At 35.6% G+C, this 17415-nt stretch overlaps 1 protein-coding gene across 5 annotated transcripts in view; it reads left to right on the top strand.

The window, feature by feature from the left end:
• LOC145693155 (Fanconi anemia group J protein homolog) overlaps positions 1 to 17415 on the top strand; it is a 532733-nt gene that overhangs the window by 449953 nt on the left and 65365 nt on the right. For all 5 annotated transcript variants that reach the window (XR_014132714.1, XM_081768898.1, XM_081768900.1 and 2 more), the window contains 2 exons: positions 837 to 1055; positions 7907 to 8080. Coding sequence is in view for 4 of the 5 variants with exons in the window: in XM_081768898.1 (XP_081625024.1) it covers positions 837 to 1055; positions 7907 to 8080 (393 nt within the window). In the remaining variant the exon portion in view is untranslated. The remainder of the gene's footprint in view (positions 1 to 836; positions 1056 to 7906; positions 8081 to 17415) is intronic.

Raw genomic sequence — 17415 nt, 5'->3', positions numbered from 1 at the left:
CTACAGGACTCCCTGAGGGCACAGTGGTATCGGCAATGGAATGTGACCTTTAACGTCAATAATCCACCAGGTTTACGGCTTATACAAAATACGTGCGAACTCTGAATATACTCATGGCCTATATGCACCCGAGAACTTTCCAGATTAGGCTCTGCATCGATGTTTCCAAGAAGAGGAGAAACATCATATTTCACAGACAATCTGTCATCTCCTAACTAAAATTGGAGACATATCTGGCGCAACTTGCATGCCCTGGTTTTACCAGTCCAAACTGTGTGGTATATTCTAATACATGATATTCTCCTTCTACAAGAGAGACTTTATCACATTAATGTTCAGCCCGACCCATACTGCAAGCTATGTAAAATTCCAGAGACAATCGTACATCGTTTTATTGAATGTCAGGCAATCGTTGATTTTATATTTGTCTTTCGACAATCATTACAGATAGTATTACAACAACCTACTGCGATGGTACATTGCTCTATTCTGATTTTTATTAGAATCCTTGGGCAGTGATATCCTAAATATCACTTCTGTCTGTATAGAATAATATAACAGTTTTTTTTTTTTTAATTTGTTAGTATGGATGTAATAGTACAAATAAAATTGCTTTAGTGTAAATTCCTGTTTAAAACGATGTGAACGAAGTATAGTTTAATGTGGGTCTGAATAATGTGTTTCCACTCGAGATGGATTCCGGGTCTCTTGCATGAAAGAGAAGAAAACTAATCATTATGCCATGTAGAGGCACGATTCAAAGGTTGGTATAGCGGTATATTTAGTGAAATTTATTTACGTTATTAATATTATTAATTGCAATTTCTTTTCATTAGGGAATTGGATGTAGATATTACACAAATGTACATCGATTGGAAAACCATGATTGCTTGAAAGCGGAAGGTTTATATCCTCCGTGGGATATTGAAGACCTAGTGAAAGTTGGCAAACGAGTTCGTTCCTGTCCTTACTTCGTAACGAGGCAACTTGTGTCAGATGCTGACATTGTATTCTGTCCTTATAATTACTTGGTTGATCCTCTTATAAGAGAAAGTGTAAGTATTGGTGGTATGTTAATTATTTTTAATTATTTTCTCTCAATCATTGATTGATTTAGATCAATCATTTGCAAATGACTGATGTATGGTATAGAAACATGCTTTTATAATCTCGGAAAAGCAGAAATACAATGAGCAAAGGAAAATAGAATACGCAAGTGTTGGCAGTGTACACGTAGTCATGGATCCATGTGTAGTATCCCTGCGAAATCATTAAGTAAGCTGTCGATGTCCGATTTTTTTTTTTTTTTTTTTTTTTTTTTTTTGCCTGTCACCATTGTCTTTTATAAACGTCAGATTACATGTTAGATACTTCCCCTCTCTGTGTGGTTTATCGGGAAGGGGAACAGCAAAACTGTGACATCACATTGTATTTCCCTGGTAATGACTGGTTTAGATAATCTTCTTAATGCAAGAGATATAAACACTGCTGAAAAGTTCCTTTCTAAAGGAATATTCGTTCCTTTCTTATTGTCGTTCTTTCTTTAGTCTTTTTTATTTGAAAGGGAACAAGTACTCTCCGTATTTTCATAACAAAAAAGGATGGATTTCGTTTAGTAATCGCCCGTTCTTGTGTTCTACCTGAAAAAGAAAGACAATACTAAACTCTGTCTTAAAGAAGCCTGGTAAGTAAAATTTTGTAAATATTGCTAAAATAAAAAAAAAAAAAAAAATGAAAAAAATATATGTTACTGCTCCGGGAAAGCTACTTCACCACAATTCAAAATATTCTCCAGATATTACAATGTGCATTTGACGTCGTTCATGCAAGTGATACAAGTTCTAAAATATATCTTCGTAAGTGTGCTTTTTTCGGGATCGTGGCATTGCCTGAATGTCTGAAGTGCTGGAAAAGTTTGCACTTTCAGCGATAATTTCAGTGAGAATGAAAAGTAATCTTAGGATTCAAATCGTGTGTGCAGTTCACTCCAGTCTTTCTTTGGGCAGTTGTATAAAAAGAAGAATTATCCTGCTATAAGATGTTGTATATTGACTAACATCGTTAGGTAGGTCTTTGTTCTGTGCATCCTAAACCATACTAAATGCATGATAACTTCATGATCTTGTAACATTTTAGTTTAAGAAGCATAAAGTATTACGTATTTCTGTATCACACTTATAAGAGTTACAATGTTCTCAATAAAATTTCTTTTACAAAATACTTAAGATAGCTAAGAACATATACTTAAACGCTTATGAATTTACTTGTTCAGTTTTATGTGAAAACTTTATGGAAATTTTATATTGAATTGATTGCATATGGACATCAAAATAGTATTGCATATGGACATCATTACGTTAGAAATTATCTATTTTATCACGTATAAATGTTAATTTTTCGGTTTCTGATTTTCGTTGAACGCACTTACGTGTTTTTTTTTTTTAACAAATCAGATAACTATACTGCTTAAAACAATATCTAGAGAACAAACACACATTGACTTATAACTTTTGGGAACATGATCCAGATACATCAAGTGACTAATATACGAGTATAGATAGTCCAGCTGCATTGTCAAAGGAGGCTAGGATTCATGGTCATACAAGGAAACGGAACGTGGTAAACCTAAAAGGCGATGCAGAGCAACATGGAGAGAGACATGAAGTGCAAGAAGTTCTGATCAAATCGCTAAGGCCAATGACCACTCAGACAGCATACCATCCTGCACATCTTTTTGGCATGCTGTCGATGACAGTATTCATGAGAGTGTAGGGTATGTTGTGCCGTTCTTCCTTAAGGGTAGCTTTGAGAGTCTAGGGAGTTCGGGATGGTAGATTGCTTTGTATTTCCGAGAGAATCCTAAATACGTTCGATAGGATTTAGATCTGAAGAGTATGTTTTTCAACCCATAGTTGATGTCCTTACTCTCCAGTGTTTCTGAAACTTGGTCAGTTCTGTGTGGGCACGTGTTGTCAACCATATAAACAAAATCGGGATCCAGTGTACCGCAGAAAAGAGAAACTTATCCTTTCAGGATCTCGGTAGAGCTGAGTACCTACCTCTAGTAAAGGATCCTGCGTCGAAAATGTGCAGTGATGTTCTTCCATTTTTTATTAAGTTTGCTTATACTATAACGCCACGATCCCCATATCTGTCAAATTCATGGATATGCTGTGGGTAATATCATGCTCCTTGTTCTTGCTGTACCATGCAATGTCCAACATCACTTGTCCATAGAACCGTAATTCATCTGAAAACATCACATGGGCCATCTTCCTTGGTTCTGGTCACTTTCTACCCTACACCACTATAATCTGGCACAACGATGCGCGGGAAATAATGAAACACACTTCAGTGGCCTCCGGACTGTAATCCAGCACTTAATCAGTCGTGACGAAATGGTTATGGGGAAAACCAAGACACCAGAAAGACCGGTAAATGAGTGAGCAATTTTGGCCAGAGTGACAGATCGATTTTTTTTCTTTCTTTCTTCACCTGTGCTATGTAACGATCGTGTTGAACTATTCTGCACCTTCCATATCGCACAGCTGTTTCTCTTGTGGCAATGGCATTCTGAAGTTGGGAAATCGTATTCTTTGATACGTGTATCACACATGCAGCTTCTGATAACATTTTGATCTGTTTCAAGCTGATCAATAGCTCTCTTACTATCATAATCACTCAGATGAGCCCTTCCTGCCATCCTCCAGTAAACTATTAGCCCCCTCCCTGCAAATCTAGTGGCTAGCGTATGTACTTTTGGAGTACACGGTCACAGGTTCGATTCCAGTGGGAGAACACACACTAGTCTAAAGAGCATAACCGTGGCACGTTAAACGACCAATTTTCAAATCTTTCCAGCAAACACATGACAGAATGCACGGCCAACGATCTCTACTGTATTTGTCTCTTTTAAATACCACCTCATTTAGTGTCGCAATCTTTGCCTGATAGCAATTTCACACAGCTTACTTGCTTGCTTCTGAAATGGACCTAAAGGCTTACTTTGTCCTCTATTGGTATATTTATAATAATACAAAGATATGAATCCGTGAGAATAAAAGCTATTTGTCAATATTTGTTGCTTTCCCAGCAACTGTGAGCAGTGTACTTATTTTGAATGGATGAGAGCAGCGCACAATTCACTTACTCAAATAAGTATAGTGTTTAGACAAGAAATAAGAAAGGAACTGATATTTTTTTAATGCAACATATTTCCGTAGGCGTATGTTAGATGAAGTTCAAAGAGTAAAATAACTTATTGAACCAAAAAATCATAACTGGGATCTTAATTTACCGTTCTCATCTTGAATCACTACATTACCCAGTAATTCGTCAGACCAGTCACATATGTTTCACTATTCAGTCTCCTCGCCCCGTTCTTTTCATGATCATAATTCTATTAAACTCTCGTGTTCCGAGAAGAGTCATATCCCGCTCCTTGTTTCTTCTTAATCATCTTTAGATCTTATATGAAATTTTAATTTTGAGAGGAAAAAGTAATCTTTTGAAGCCAAATTGCATTACACTGCAAGCTTTCTCTGGATAATCACAGGGAAGTGTCATCGTACTATAAGAAGCTGTGTTTGGTTAATATTTTAGGTAGGCTCTGTCCAAGGAAATTGTCATCCTTACTCGTCTTAATGCTCTCAGTTAGGCGACAGAGTAGCAATTTTAGATAATTATATCGTGATTGTAAAACATTTAATCTATAAATGTAAATAATTTGTAAGTGTAACGTTTAAAAAAGTTACGTAGACTTGGAATTAATGTTCTTATGTTTTCGTTAAACGCGCTGGTATTGAAAAAAGATGACAAAGTTACTTCACTATATTTCTTATATCAGTTATTTCCGTCTGATTGCTGGGATCCCGTTGACTCAGCGGTAGAGCGCTCACCTCTGGTGCGAGAGATCCCTGATTCAATCCCACTCCATGTGAATTTGTGGTAGGCAATATCATGTCCGTAGGTTTTCTCGAAGTTATCTTGTTTCCTTTCACATTCACATTCGACTAATTTTTTTCATAACCATTCACTTTCATTGATCTTCCTCCCTTTTAGCCTACAGATCATACGCATGGAACTTAAAACTAGACATTTTACTTCATTTCATGTCCAACTAGATTCTCTGTAACGTCATAGTCTAGTTTCTTACTTCCCTTTTCGGTAAACTGCGCAGAGGAGAAAGAATTCACATGTAACCTGACGTTGATAAAAGACAGTGGTGACAGGTATACTACTCGGAGATCCGTGATTACATGTATACTGCCAACGCTTACTTGTTTCATTTTCTTACCCATATTTCTTTCAGTGGTTTGACCAGGGGAGTATTATCCACCAAACTTCGAGGTTTACCACCCAGAAAATTATTAAATTTATTATGATCGGTGTAATAAAAAAAAAAGGATCTATTCAGCTGATAAAAAATGAGATGTCAGAATTTTGTGTCAGTTTTTATGATATAGAGGAAGATATTTATAAGCAGATGCAAAATCCTTCGAATTCTTGGTAAAAATTGTTAGTGGCAGTGTGTCAACATTAAAATATATTCTGAATGCAGCTCTAGTTATGACTGACCGGAAAGCATATGTGTCAAAAGATTAACCTTTGTCAATGACTATCGTTGAATGGTCTTGCAGCACAATGAATCTAATAACGACACCATTTAGAAATCAGCTCGTAGATTCATCATTGGACCACTACATAGGGATTTCTATTGAAGATGATGATGTTCCAAGAAAAAAAAAATCAAGTTCTTGAGCGGTATGCATTTAAACGGCAAAGAAAGATCGGTTTGGTTTAAATATGGAATGCCTTTGTAAGAATAATTACATTATTTAATAATGTAGTGATTACGTGATCATTTATTTACCATCCCCTGGAGGCTCGTTTGCCTATTGTGAAAACGATATGTCTCTTTAGTTAATTGAATTCTGATACTGCATAAGTTGGATTTAATATTCAGAGCCTCGTATTTGGCGTAATTAGATTTCTAAAGATAATTTCATATTATTATTCATTTTTATGTCTTTTTCTCCTTTTCGAGGCTAGAGCTCTCCTGACCAAGCAATTAGCGTACCCACCTTGGGTGTGGGAGACCCAGGTTTGATTTCCAGCTGGAGGTCATGTGATTCTAATCCCATGTTAAGCTGTTGGTTCACGTCTTATATAACCTCGTTGCTGAAAGGGATCCTGAACTCAAACTCAAATCGTCGCTTTTGAGACTTTAAAAGCTGGTTTGGCACGAGTTCTTAACTACGTCGAGGCACTCTTCTGCCGCATACACCTTTGGACGTTTGCCCAGCCTACCTATTTTTCAACATGGACTTGAAAATTACAATAATAAGTAACACTAACAAACTAGCTGTCAGTTTCATAAAACAGCACTCATCTGGATTACAATAAGTTTTACATTGCAGCTTTAAAATCCTCATTTGTTACTCTCCACCCCCACCCCCACCCCACCCCCACACACACAAAACCTTCGTAACAACCTCATGCTATCTACAAGATCAAACTCTAATGGAAATTATCTTACTTACATAAACAGGATATAATGAGATAAGATTGTTTTAAATGTGTATTCAATTCTTCAAAATATAAATAAATAAGAGTGAGTATTGATAAGGTTTTTCTCCTCCATCGTAAATTAGAGTAACGGTTTAAAGATTAAAATACATCTAGATTAAGAATTATTGAAAAATATCCCTGACAGCGAAAAATGTTACCAGTTAATATTTCTTTATTTTTATTATTATTATTTTTTATTTATTTAGAATTTAATCTCTTTTGAGCAGTAAGGTTATATGCGACTGTTACCTACAGTTTAATATGATTTCGAATCGCATACACTCTCTCTCGTTAATGAACCCGAGTCTTCTGCACCTACCACTTAATAAGGTACTCTTTTGAGTAGCCAGTTAGTAGAGTTGACGAAGTTCCTGTCTTTCTTTTAATATATATATATATATATATATATATATATATATATATATATATATATAGAGAGAGAGAGAGAGAGAGAGAGATAAAACAATAGAATTAATAAGGTCAGGAGTTGTTGATGTATCTATGATAAAATGGTAAAGTTAGTAATGGAAGAAGTGGCGTGCGCCTAATAGTTGTATGAAATGGATATTCAAAATGCACATGTCATTAATAATAATAATAATAATAATAATAATAATAATAATAATAATAATAATAATAGAAGAAGAAGGAGAAGTCTAAGATATTTCAGTGATGGAGTGCTCACATCTAGTATGTAGGGTCCCTGGTTCGATCGCTTCAAGTAAACTTCGTGGTGGATCCTGTGCATGAGTTTTCTGGGTTTCTCACACTCTCTTCACTCCACCATTTTCGTTCATTACCATCATCGCTATCTCCCTTAGCCTGTTATTAATTCTTCTTATATATATTAAGAATTTTGTATATATATCGTAGTAGATGTGAAATCAAGACACAAAAAGGGAAGTGCCATTTTGAAGAGTTTCAGCAGTTTTTGTTGACATCTTCTGTATAGAAAAATAGACATTATTGTGCATATACATGGTAAGAATTTTGTCTTCCCTTTTCTAAAATGCTGAGATCCATTCTTTAGTTTCGTGTGATGATATATATGTCACAGTCCAGCAATACAAAATTTACTTCCTAATTACTGTTTTACTTTATTAGAGAAATGTGATATTTCAATAACCTAATAGTACAATTATTAATAAGCATGGTTAGTACAGAAATAACTACACAGATATTCAGGGCAAGACACCTCATGAACTAAGTGACAGAACAGAAAATCCTAGTGAAGTAGTTCCTGATTATCTTAGTATAATTCTTGTTATAGTTAGGCATTTTCTAATATATGAGTCTAATTTTAACATTATGTATGTAATTCTGTTTATATGTGCAGTTTAGATTAGATCTTCAAGGACAAATTGTAATTCTTGATGAAGCTCATAATATTGAGGATGTGTGTCGGGAAGCTGCGAGTTTGACAATTACCCAAGATGATATCAAGGAAGCTAAGGAAGACTGTGAGAAAATGGTAGCACATGGTGTGGAGGTCCAAGTTCATAGCGAAATGGTATGGAGAAACACGAGGGCGAAGTTTGTATAGTGAAATGAATTAAGTATTTGTGTGTTACTGGTAGTAGAATTATCATAATTAAAATAGTATTGGACATAATAAATACGGTCATTTTGTAGACTAAGTAGAAAAATAAACAGGCAATGAATGGGTGAAAAAATAAAGATGTAAAATCGTGCAGGTTTGCAATGCGATGGGCTTCCGAGTTAACTTCTAAATCCGGGAGTGTGACGTATTGGTATGTATATTCATGTACAATTTTATACATAAAAATCGGAACTTTTTATTAGGAGGAAAGGGGCACAATATCAATTAACAATATCGCACTGTCCTTCCGTGCCACTTTTACAGGTTCTTCATTAGCTACCTCACTAAACAGAACATAACAGCATTCCTGTTAGTAGCAGGCTAAAAACGATTTATACAATCCCTATTGTTTATGAAGTTATTGATTCCTTTTTAATTGACATATTTGTAACTTTTTTTTTTCTAACTGGTGTACTAGAATAAACTTAATTAAGGTTAATTGATTTTTTTTTGCTTCATAGTTATTGGAGCAAGGAGGGTACAGACCTTTCCCTCGTGACCTCACAAGTTTTATGAAAGTGTTGCATTACTAAAACAGTATTAGTAATTTACTATTATGGTCATAAACTGAATCCATACAAATACATATATTCTGTTGATCATGGGTGATCGTGTTCAAAAAATGTACGCTTTTCTTAAAACGTTTCTGCTTACATGTTTGGAAAATATTTTAATACATAAGGTTCAAAAGAATAAAGAGATTTATAACTCTCTTGAATATATTCATACCTAGGATAAAAGTTAGTACTTTTTAAAGATACGTGAGTTTTATTTTGTTCTAAAGAAAACGTAAATTTTTAATATTTCTTTAGTTAATTCGTATGTGAAATTCAGATCTTATATCTTTATCCCGAGTTACTTGGTAACTGCAGTAACTTTCCGTTTTTCTTTTAACCTTAAAGTAGCTGTCCATTGACATTGTAAGTATATATTTTTTGTTAGTCTTTAGAAGTATGGTACAACAGTGCCGCTAACGTAGTTTAGTAAACCTCTTGTACTTAATATTAAGAATGCGGAAATTCTTGATTATTTCTGTGCCCTGAAAATCTTGTATTATTATGCTGTGCAACGTTTAAAATGTAACTGTGTAAATGAATGACGCAAAGTAAGAAATTTCGTGCATTTTTTATATTTATTGAAGTGCATATTATGTACCTAATTATGTAGTACAAGAAATTGTTTCATTACTCATTTTTTATTAAATTAACGGTTCCTTAAAGGCCCGAAATAATTCGTGATGAAAATCTGTACTTCTTTTTTACCATTTGTTCTGTACAGGTTGGTCCGGAAGTGGGCGTACCCCCCTTTAGTTTCAACAGTATAGTGTTAATTATTGTAGAATGTCTGTACACAGTTACCTTGAAGTCTTAAGAGTCATAAATATCGGTATGATCACCATCCATGTCGTAACACAGCTGAATTCTGCGCCAAGTTCTCGCAGATGTTTTGCGGAGATACTCCGGAGTCGCAAGGGTGAAGGTGTATTCTACAGTTGCTCGTAATTCCTGCGTTGTGCGATAACGAGTGTTTCTTACTGTTGCTTTATGAAACCCCAGAGCGCATGGTCGGGTGTCGTCAGATCGGGACTTCTTGAAGGCAAAGCAAAGGGAGATGGTGAAGATGCACATCCTCTTCCAATCAAGCGGCCAGGAAACGTCTGATTCAGGTAATTGTGCACGTGAATCGCGTAATGGGCTGGTGCTCTATCTTGCTGCATCACAACAGTATCTTTGATACCATTTTCTACCAGACAATGCCAAGGAATGTTACCAAACAAATGTGGGTAAAACCTAAACCGTCAGAAAACACCAATTAGGGGTATGCCCACTTCCGGACCGCGCTGTACATTGGTAAAGCTTCATGAAGAAATAATTTAAATATGTACTACTCTACATTCAGACAATTAAAACATACAGTAAAAGATTGGATTTTTTTCTTTTTGCCAGAAAAAGTTAAATTAATATAGTTCTTAAGGGATTCGAGAGATATTTAAAAGTTTTACTTAATAGTAGCTAAAGCATATTTGGTTAGTGTAAGTCTTCCGTTCGGAGAATTTTCTTAGAGATTATTATTATTATTTTTTCTTATTCACACTGGTCAAAGAAGGGCGATACATAAAATTATTGTTATGAAATTAGATTAATTTTTTACTAAACTTTATCAAAGCAATATATCGTAACAGTTGATTGTTATATAATCTATGTAGGAACATTCAAATTACACATTACGAACTCAGAATTCACAATTAATATAGCATTGTTCACATAAGCTTCTACTTTTATTTGTTCGCTCTAGCAAATAATAATAATAATAATAATAATAATAATAATAATAATAATAATAATAATAATAATAATAATAATAATAATAATAATAATATAATAATAATAATAATAATAATAATAATAATAATAATAATAAAGTGAAAACTCGTGTACATATTTATTTGCAGCGAAATTGTGAATTTCTAGCTACTGTATTTTGGAGTAGTACGAAGATTTGTAAACAAAGGTCAATTGAGACAAATTAAAAAAAAAAATAAAATCTTACCTTGGTAGTCTCAGATGTTGCTGAATTTAACAGTTGTTACAATGCAGAACAAAGTAAGAAACCGCATTTTTTTGTTTTCTAAAAAATAAATATTAAAATAAAAAAAAAATACAGTCATTCAAAGGTAGTCTCGGGTACCATTTCTCACGTACGAATTTCGCCAAAATATTAAAGTGCTTTGTCTCTAGAACAGTTCAAGATATTTTGTTGCGTTTCGTTTCATTTCTAAAATGATAATTTACTTACTAAAATTACATCCTCCGTTTGGAAATATCTTCCAAGTTCACGTGTTGTAACCTTCTTAATTTTTTAAAAATACATACAGATATATATATGTTAAACAATGCCTTTTCTATCTTTCTCGCTCTCTATTTATCTCTGTTTATCAGTACCATACAATACTACATTCCCTGAAAAGGATAGCTTCCACTTTTGAGTTGATCAAGATTTATAAACAACTGAAAATTTTGCCATACATTAAACCAGTTTCTGTTACCACAATCTCATATTAATCTCGCGAAAATCAAAATTTAGTCTTATTTGATACGACATTTTAATTCTGCATTAAGATAAATAATTGACACAACTTTCAAACATATTGAAGCTTACTAACAGACACAGCTTTCAAACATATTGACGCTTTCAAAATACATGTGTAAGTTCTAAAACATATTACGGATTCCAAAACATACCATTTGTGTGCAGTTTGCTTAGAACTGAAATTACCAATTCAATGAACTAAAAATGTGTTCAGTTGCATCAGTTTTGTCCTTTGATATTGAGTGATATCTTCTTGTTGAACCAATAGAAACTAGGGTACCCACAATCTTTAAAACATCACGAATTGGAAGTGAATATTGATGGTGGTGTTGCTGTCTTGCAGGTGAAAATTTACATCTAGCAGCCGGTCCATGTGATAGCATGAAATTCACGACGATTTAATCTAACTCACAACTGGTCTCTATAACCTGTGCAAGCCACCAGTCACAGTCATACACATAGGTCACAAACATCCTTCTTTATAGGTTGTGAATTTGAATATTCTCCTTCCGTTTCTGAGATCTTGGTTGGACAAATGAAATAATCCTTTCGCTGCGGAATTAAATTTTCGGATTATTCCTGAAAAAAGCGAGTTATATAGCAAAAAATGAAAATGCACAAAGTGCAAAGGTAACCAGCTGTCCTTTTTAGCCGGAACAGTCCCGTTCTTTTCAACTATTGTCCTGTTTTTCTGATTTTCATACGGTGCGCATAAATGTCTCAGTTTTAAGTAAAAATGAACGAAGTGTCTGGTAGTTGTTATTCAAATTGTAAAATTCCGGAGTAAATTCTACACTATTTTGTTAAAATGATAGTGTATAGAGTTATTTTTGGTACCAACATCCACTAAGAATTTTTAGGTCATGTCTGGAACTTTTGAATTCTCAAGAGTCCATGGAACTTTTGAATTCTCAAGAGTCCATGGAACTTTTGAATGAGTTACTTGTGTACGAGGGCTATCCAGAAAGTAGATTACGTTTTCGTCTGTGTCCGCTAGGGGCGGGGCTAGCGCGGCCATCTTGGGGTCAGAGCGTTGCGCAGCTCAGTCGGCATCTAGCCGTGCTAGTGAGAGGTTCGTGCTGTGCTCCGTTAAGATACTGTGACGGTTTGAAATGTCTGCGTTAATTGAAAATCCCGCGAGCTGCGAGGTGCGTGCAGTAATAAGGTTTCTGACAGCAAAAAACTGTAAACCGATAGAAATCTATCGGCAGCTGTGTGAAGTGTATGGGGACAACATTATCACTGAAGGTGGAGTGCGACAGTGGGTCATAAGATTTAAAAATGGCCGAACCAATGTTCACGACGAAGATCGAAGTGGGAGACCCAGCAAAGTGACTGCCGAACTTGTCGAAAAAGTCGATGTTAAAGTCCGTGAAAATCGAAAGTTCACAATAACGGAACTTTCTTTGAGTTTTCCACAAATTTCGCGAAGTTTGTTGCACGAAATCATCAGCGAAAAGCTTGGTTACCACAAGTTTTGTGCAAGATGGATTCCAAAAATCTTGACAGAGGACCACAAAAATCAGCGAATGGTTGCAGCGTTGCACTTTTTGGACGCCTACAATAAGGATGGTGACTCTTTACTCGATCGCATCGTTACTGGTGACGAAACATGGGTGAAACACGTGAACTGTGAAACGAAATTGCAATCAATGCAGTGGGGGCACACAGGTTCTCCCCAAAAACCCAAGAAATGCATGCAAACAGTGTCGGCAAGGAAGATGATGGCGACTGTTTTTTGGGACAGAAAAGGTGTGATTTTGGTGGACTTCCTGGAAAGAGGCACTACAATAAAAGCTCAAAGGTATTGCCAAACTCTGCAAAACCTCAGAAGAGCAATTCAAAACAAGCGCAAAGGAATGTTGAGCTCTAAGATCTTGTTGATTCACGACAACGCCCGGCCCCACACGGCAAATGTCACGCGTGAAGTTCTTGAATCTTTTCAGTGGGAGTTGTTTCCTCATCCGCCGTACAGTCCCGACCTGGCACCGAGCGACTTCCACCTATTCCCAGCAATGAAGAAGTGGCTGGCTATGCAGCGTTTTGATGACGACGAACAGCTGCAAGAAGAGGTAACGAAGTGGTTGAAGTCGCAGGCGGCCGAATTTTTCGACGAAGGAATTTCCAAGCTCGTACATCGCTACGATAAATGCCTTAATTTGAATGGTGACTATGTCGAAAAGTAGTATTTGTGTGTGGCTTTCATCTGTATATAATAAAATTTGTTTCCTATACTTTGTTGATTTTTTATTCCAAAACGTAATCTACTTTCTGGATAGCCCTCGTATTTTGTACCTTGAAACCACTGCTGGCGCTCAAAATGCATTTGAAAATTAGAGGTTTACCCTACCTCTGCGATTCATGTAGGTCCCGTTTTTAAAAGCACAAATTCTGGTCATGTTAGCTAAAACTCTATAGTTGAAATATATAAATTGTATAAATGACATAAGATTTCGAATTTCAGTCCTTTTTGTTGCCCAATAAATGATATATAATAATAATAATAATAATAATAATAATAAAGTTGTGAATATTTCAAATTGACAAACTTTCTGCTCTTATTTTTTAGCGTCAAGTCCCTGACACTCCTCAACAGAATGAAGCAAGGCTTTCGTAATCATTCGTATTTTACTGCACAATGCAACGTATTATCGCTATCAAATGTTCTGTGTACAATGAGTGACTGAAGTCGAATATCGCATCGAGATATAAAAAAAATAGACTTTGTGGGCTAATGTCAAATTTCGCAGCCAAAGGTTAAAACTGTCAATTCAGCTAAAGTCAAATTTCGCAGTAAAAGGGTTAAATTTCGTGCGATATATTTTCACACATCACTGAGAATCCAAATATGTTATTTCTATTTCTTTTCACAGGAGTAGTTTAGTTGGACCATTCTTATGTTTTCTGGTGGCGGAATTCTTCAACTTCCGCTAAGGGCTGTGGTGTGTATATGACTTCACCACTATTATAAAATCCTCGGCATTCTGGATTGTGGCTGTACTTCGGCTGGAAAGATTATGTTTTGTAACGTCCTTCTCAGCAGGCTCCCTGTATCATCGCAAGGTCCCTTCTCATGATAAGCAGCACTGTATACCCATTCCATTGATACAAGCGACTTCGTCAATTCAAATAGTTGGTAATGATTTTTGAAGTGGTTAGGGACATCATCAGAAATAATGATCATTTCTGCCTGTGATTGCAACTGTTAAAGAATTTTGAGTATTGCCAAGAATGCATGCGGCGAGTCTCTATCATCACTTATGACTCCAATACTTATGGTCTTGTTTTGAAAATATGTAACTCCTGTATAAATTAAAGCTTGGTTACTACTCAGTGATACTTCTTATGGCAGAATCACAGACCAGTGCTCAGCAAGATCACACTGAAACACTAAACATACTAGTTGTTCAGCCTCTACACGTCCCTTCATTTCTGCAATGTGTTGTTCTAGTTTCTTCAGATGTCGGTCTGTTATTGCGTTCACTGTGAATTTCCCAAGTTCGTTACTGAAGATATGAATGGGTAACAATTGTCTTGAGTTTATTTCCTCCCATATTGCATTTGTAACCTCAGAAAAATCATCTGCTATGTTTTTCAGACAAATGTCTGTAAGGTGGAATCCTTCCTTTCCAAAGCAGTCACCACATTCTTAAAACAAGCAGGTTTTTCGTTGTGCATCACAGACTACAAACTACTTCACATATCCAACCAAAGTGTTATATGTCACGCCTTCAAGTAAATTCGTCAAAATAACCACGCAGAGTTTAAAATTGACACGATACAATCTGTAGATGAGCGTGGAACCACCCACTTAGGTCGTAGTGCATAGAATTTTGATCTTCCAATGTAAAATACTGAATGTTCCTTCTTATGTATGACGAAAGTTTCTTTAATACTGCGGGCCATGTAGACGAAAGTTTCTTTAATACTGCGGGTCATGCATCTTTTCACTGCCACTATTTTTTCTCCTGCAGCTGTTATAGTGTCTTCTTTATTTGTACTCTGGCGAGAACAGTCCCACTTACCTTCCAGATAAAATGACTGCAATTCATACATGTGCTTCATTCACAGGATGGCTATAATAGGGATCTGAGTTTCCAAATACTCCTTTTGCACACCTCACATTTCTTGTTTGTCCACATGTACTTTGTTGCAGATGAAATGTGCAAAATCTCTGCCTTCGAAAGGGACACGGGATAATTGTTAGAACTTGTATATTTTCATTGAAGGATTCAAACGATACAGAGCTGAATTGATGTTTGATATAAATTCCCAACATTGCATAATCTTCTTTTGGTTATTTTTTTTTTTTTTTCTGAAAGTGGAATTTCTACTCTCAAAATTTCGGTCAGTTTCGATTTGGTGTACTCACCCACAGCTGCAGTAATTTCGCTGTGCTTGCTTGATGCATACAGTTTACGACTTGACTTCACTGACTATGATTTCTTAACAGGACAGACACCAACCTCTGTAGTTCACTGATTCAGGGAATGTAATTCCTTTTCTGCAGATACAAAATCTTCATCATCCACACCATGGAAGTCTTCTTGTTCATTTAGTGTCATTGTTGATATTCTGTGAAAGCAATTAGAACCCGAAAAGTCATCACTGGAAACATCTTGACTTTGAAACAGATTCTTGAGTAAGCATTCTTATTTCCAACCTGAGGAAAGTATGTTTTTAGATAATTTTATATATCACACTTTCATAAATATGCAAATAGTCAACAAATTTCACTCTTCTGTGCCTCCAGTTAGAAGACATTTTAAACTCTTTTCCACAAAATACCATAGAACTCAATCAATCAGCAAGATCTTCACAAAAGGTACTGTTGGATCATAAATTTGGTGAACTCCTTTCTTTGTTTGCCTGTTGATAATTGAACAGCGAATTCATGTATCCTTCCTTTTATATGCTACCAAGCGCATTGAATCATCTGGAGGATTCCAAAATGCTCTAGAAGGTTTTGTTACATTCAGGAATAAGCTGAATGGTTCTAGATTGTTCTAGATGATACTGTAACATTCTGGAATTATCTGGATGGTTTCAAAATGTTTTAGAAGGTTGTCTTACGTTCTGGAATAATCTCGATGGTTCCAGAGTGTTCTAGAAGGCTCTGTTGCATCCTGGAATAATCTGGATGGTTCCACATTATTCCATGAGACTTTTAATGATATGGAAGGTTCTATCTAAATAAAATCCAGAAGAATAAAAACATTTCAGCAGTTCCTACTTTGTTTAATTTATAGCTTTTATCCCATTACATTGAGCACATTGGTCCGAGTGTGGATTTTTTTACAAAACTGTTATAAAATATTCCAGAACCAAATTAGCGTGTTCCCCTTCCAAGATATCTTTAGAGATACCCTTACAAGATACTCCTGTATAATTCTCAGAATGTTTGGAATTAATGTTTCTGAGACAAACAAATGAGATTCGTTTCACAGTGTTAAACTACGGTGGACTTCCACACTATGTGAATTCAAGACTCAAACCTGAAGTAATTTATCTATAACTCCTGGTTGCAATAGAATAATAAAATCAGAGAGAGATTCTGTTCCGCGAACGCTGAATCCATATCAAAAAGCCATTACTCTCTATTTCCTCTGTTTTTGCTCTACGGGGATTACCATTAAAACCGGAAGTGGTAATTGATATCTGTTTTTCTGGTTGCAATAAAAAGAATAAAACCAGATATGGAACATATTCTTGGTACAGAATCCATATCACAGTCTGCTAGTCGTTAACTGTTTCCGTTTTATCCATTACGTGATCAGTGTTGTAATCGAATAAACATAAATTTTCACTATTTCCGCTTTCAACAGATAGATAAAAATCGACACAAAACTCATTCTTGGGGCGCTGAATCGATATTAGAAACCATTTTCTGATATTCCTTGCCGTTTTGCTGTGTGGAAATAAGAATTGAAACACTGAAAGAATTAGTAAATTCCAAGACTTCTGATTTCGATAATGTTGCAGGCTTTGATGGTATGTTCTCGTGAGACACTGAACCGATTGCAAAAAACACTTGTCGGTATCTATTACCGTTTCTCTTCTAAAGCGATGAACGTTAAAACTGGAAATGGTTGATTTCTGCTACTTCTGATTTGAATGAAGTCGGCCGAGGAGATGGGACATTTTCTTGGGACACT

The sequence above is a fragment of the Thermobia domestica genome, chromosome 8 (genome assembly GCF_964235325.1).
Source record: "Thermobia domestica chromosome 8, izTheDome1.hap1.1, whole genome shotgun sequence".
NCBI classification, from domain to species: Eukaryota; Metazoa; Arthropoda; class Insecta; order Zygentoma; family Lepismatidae; genus Thermobia; species Thermobia domestica.
Note: the sequence above shows the minus strand (reverse complement) of the source record. Positions and strands in the feature narration are given on the sequence as shown.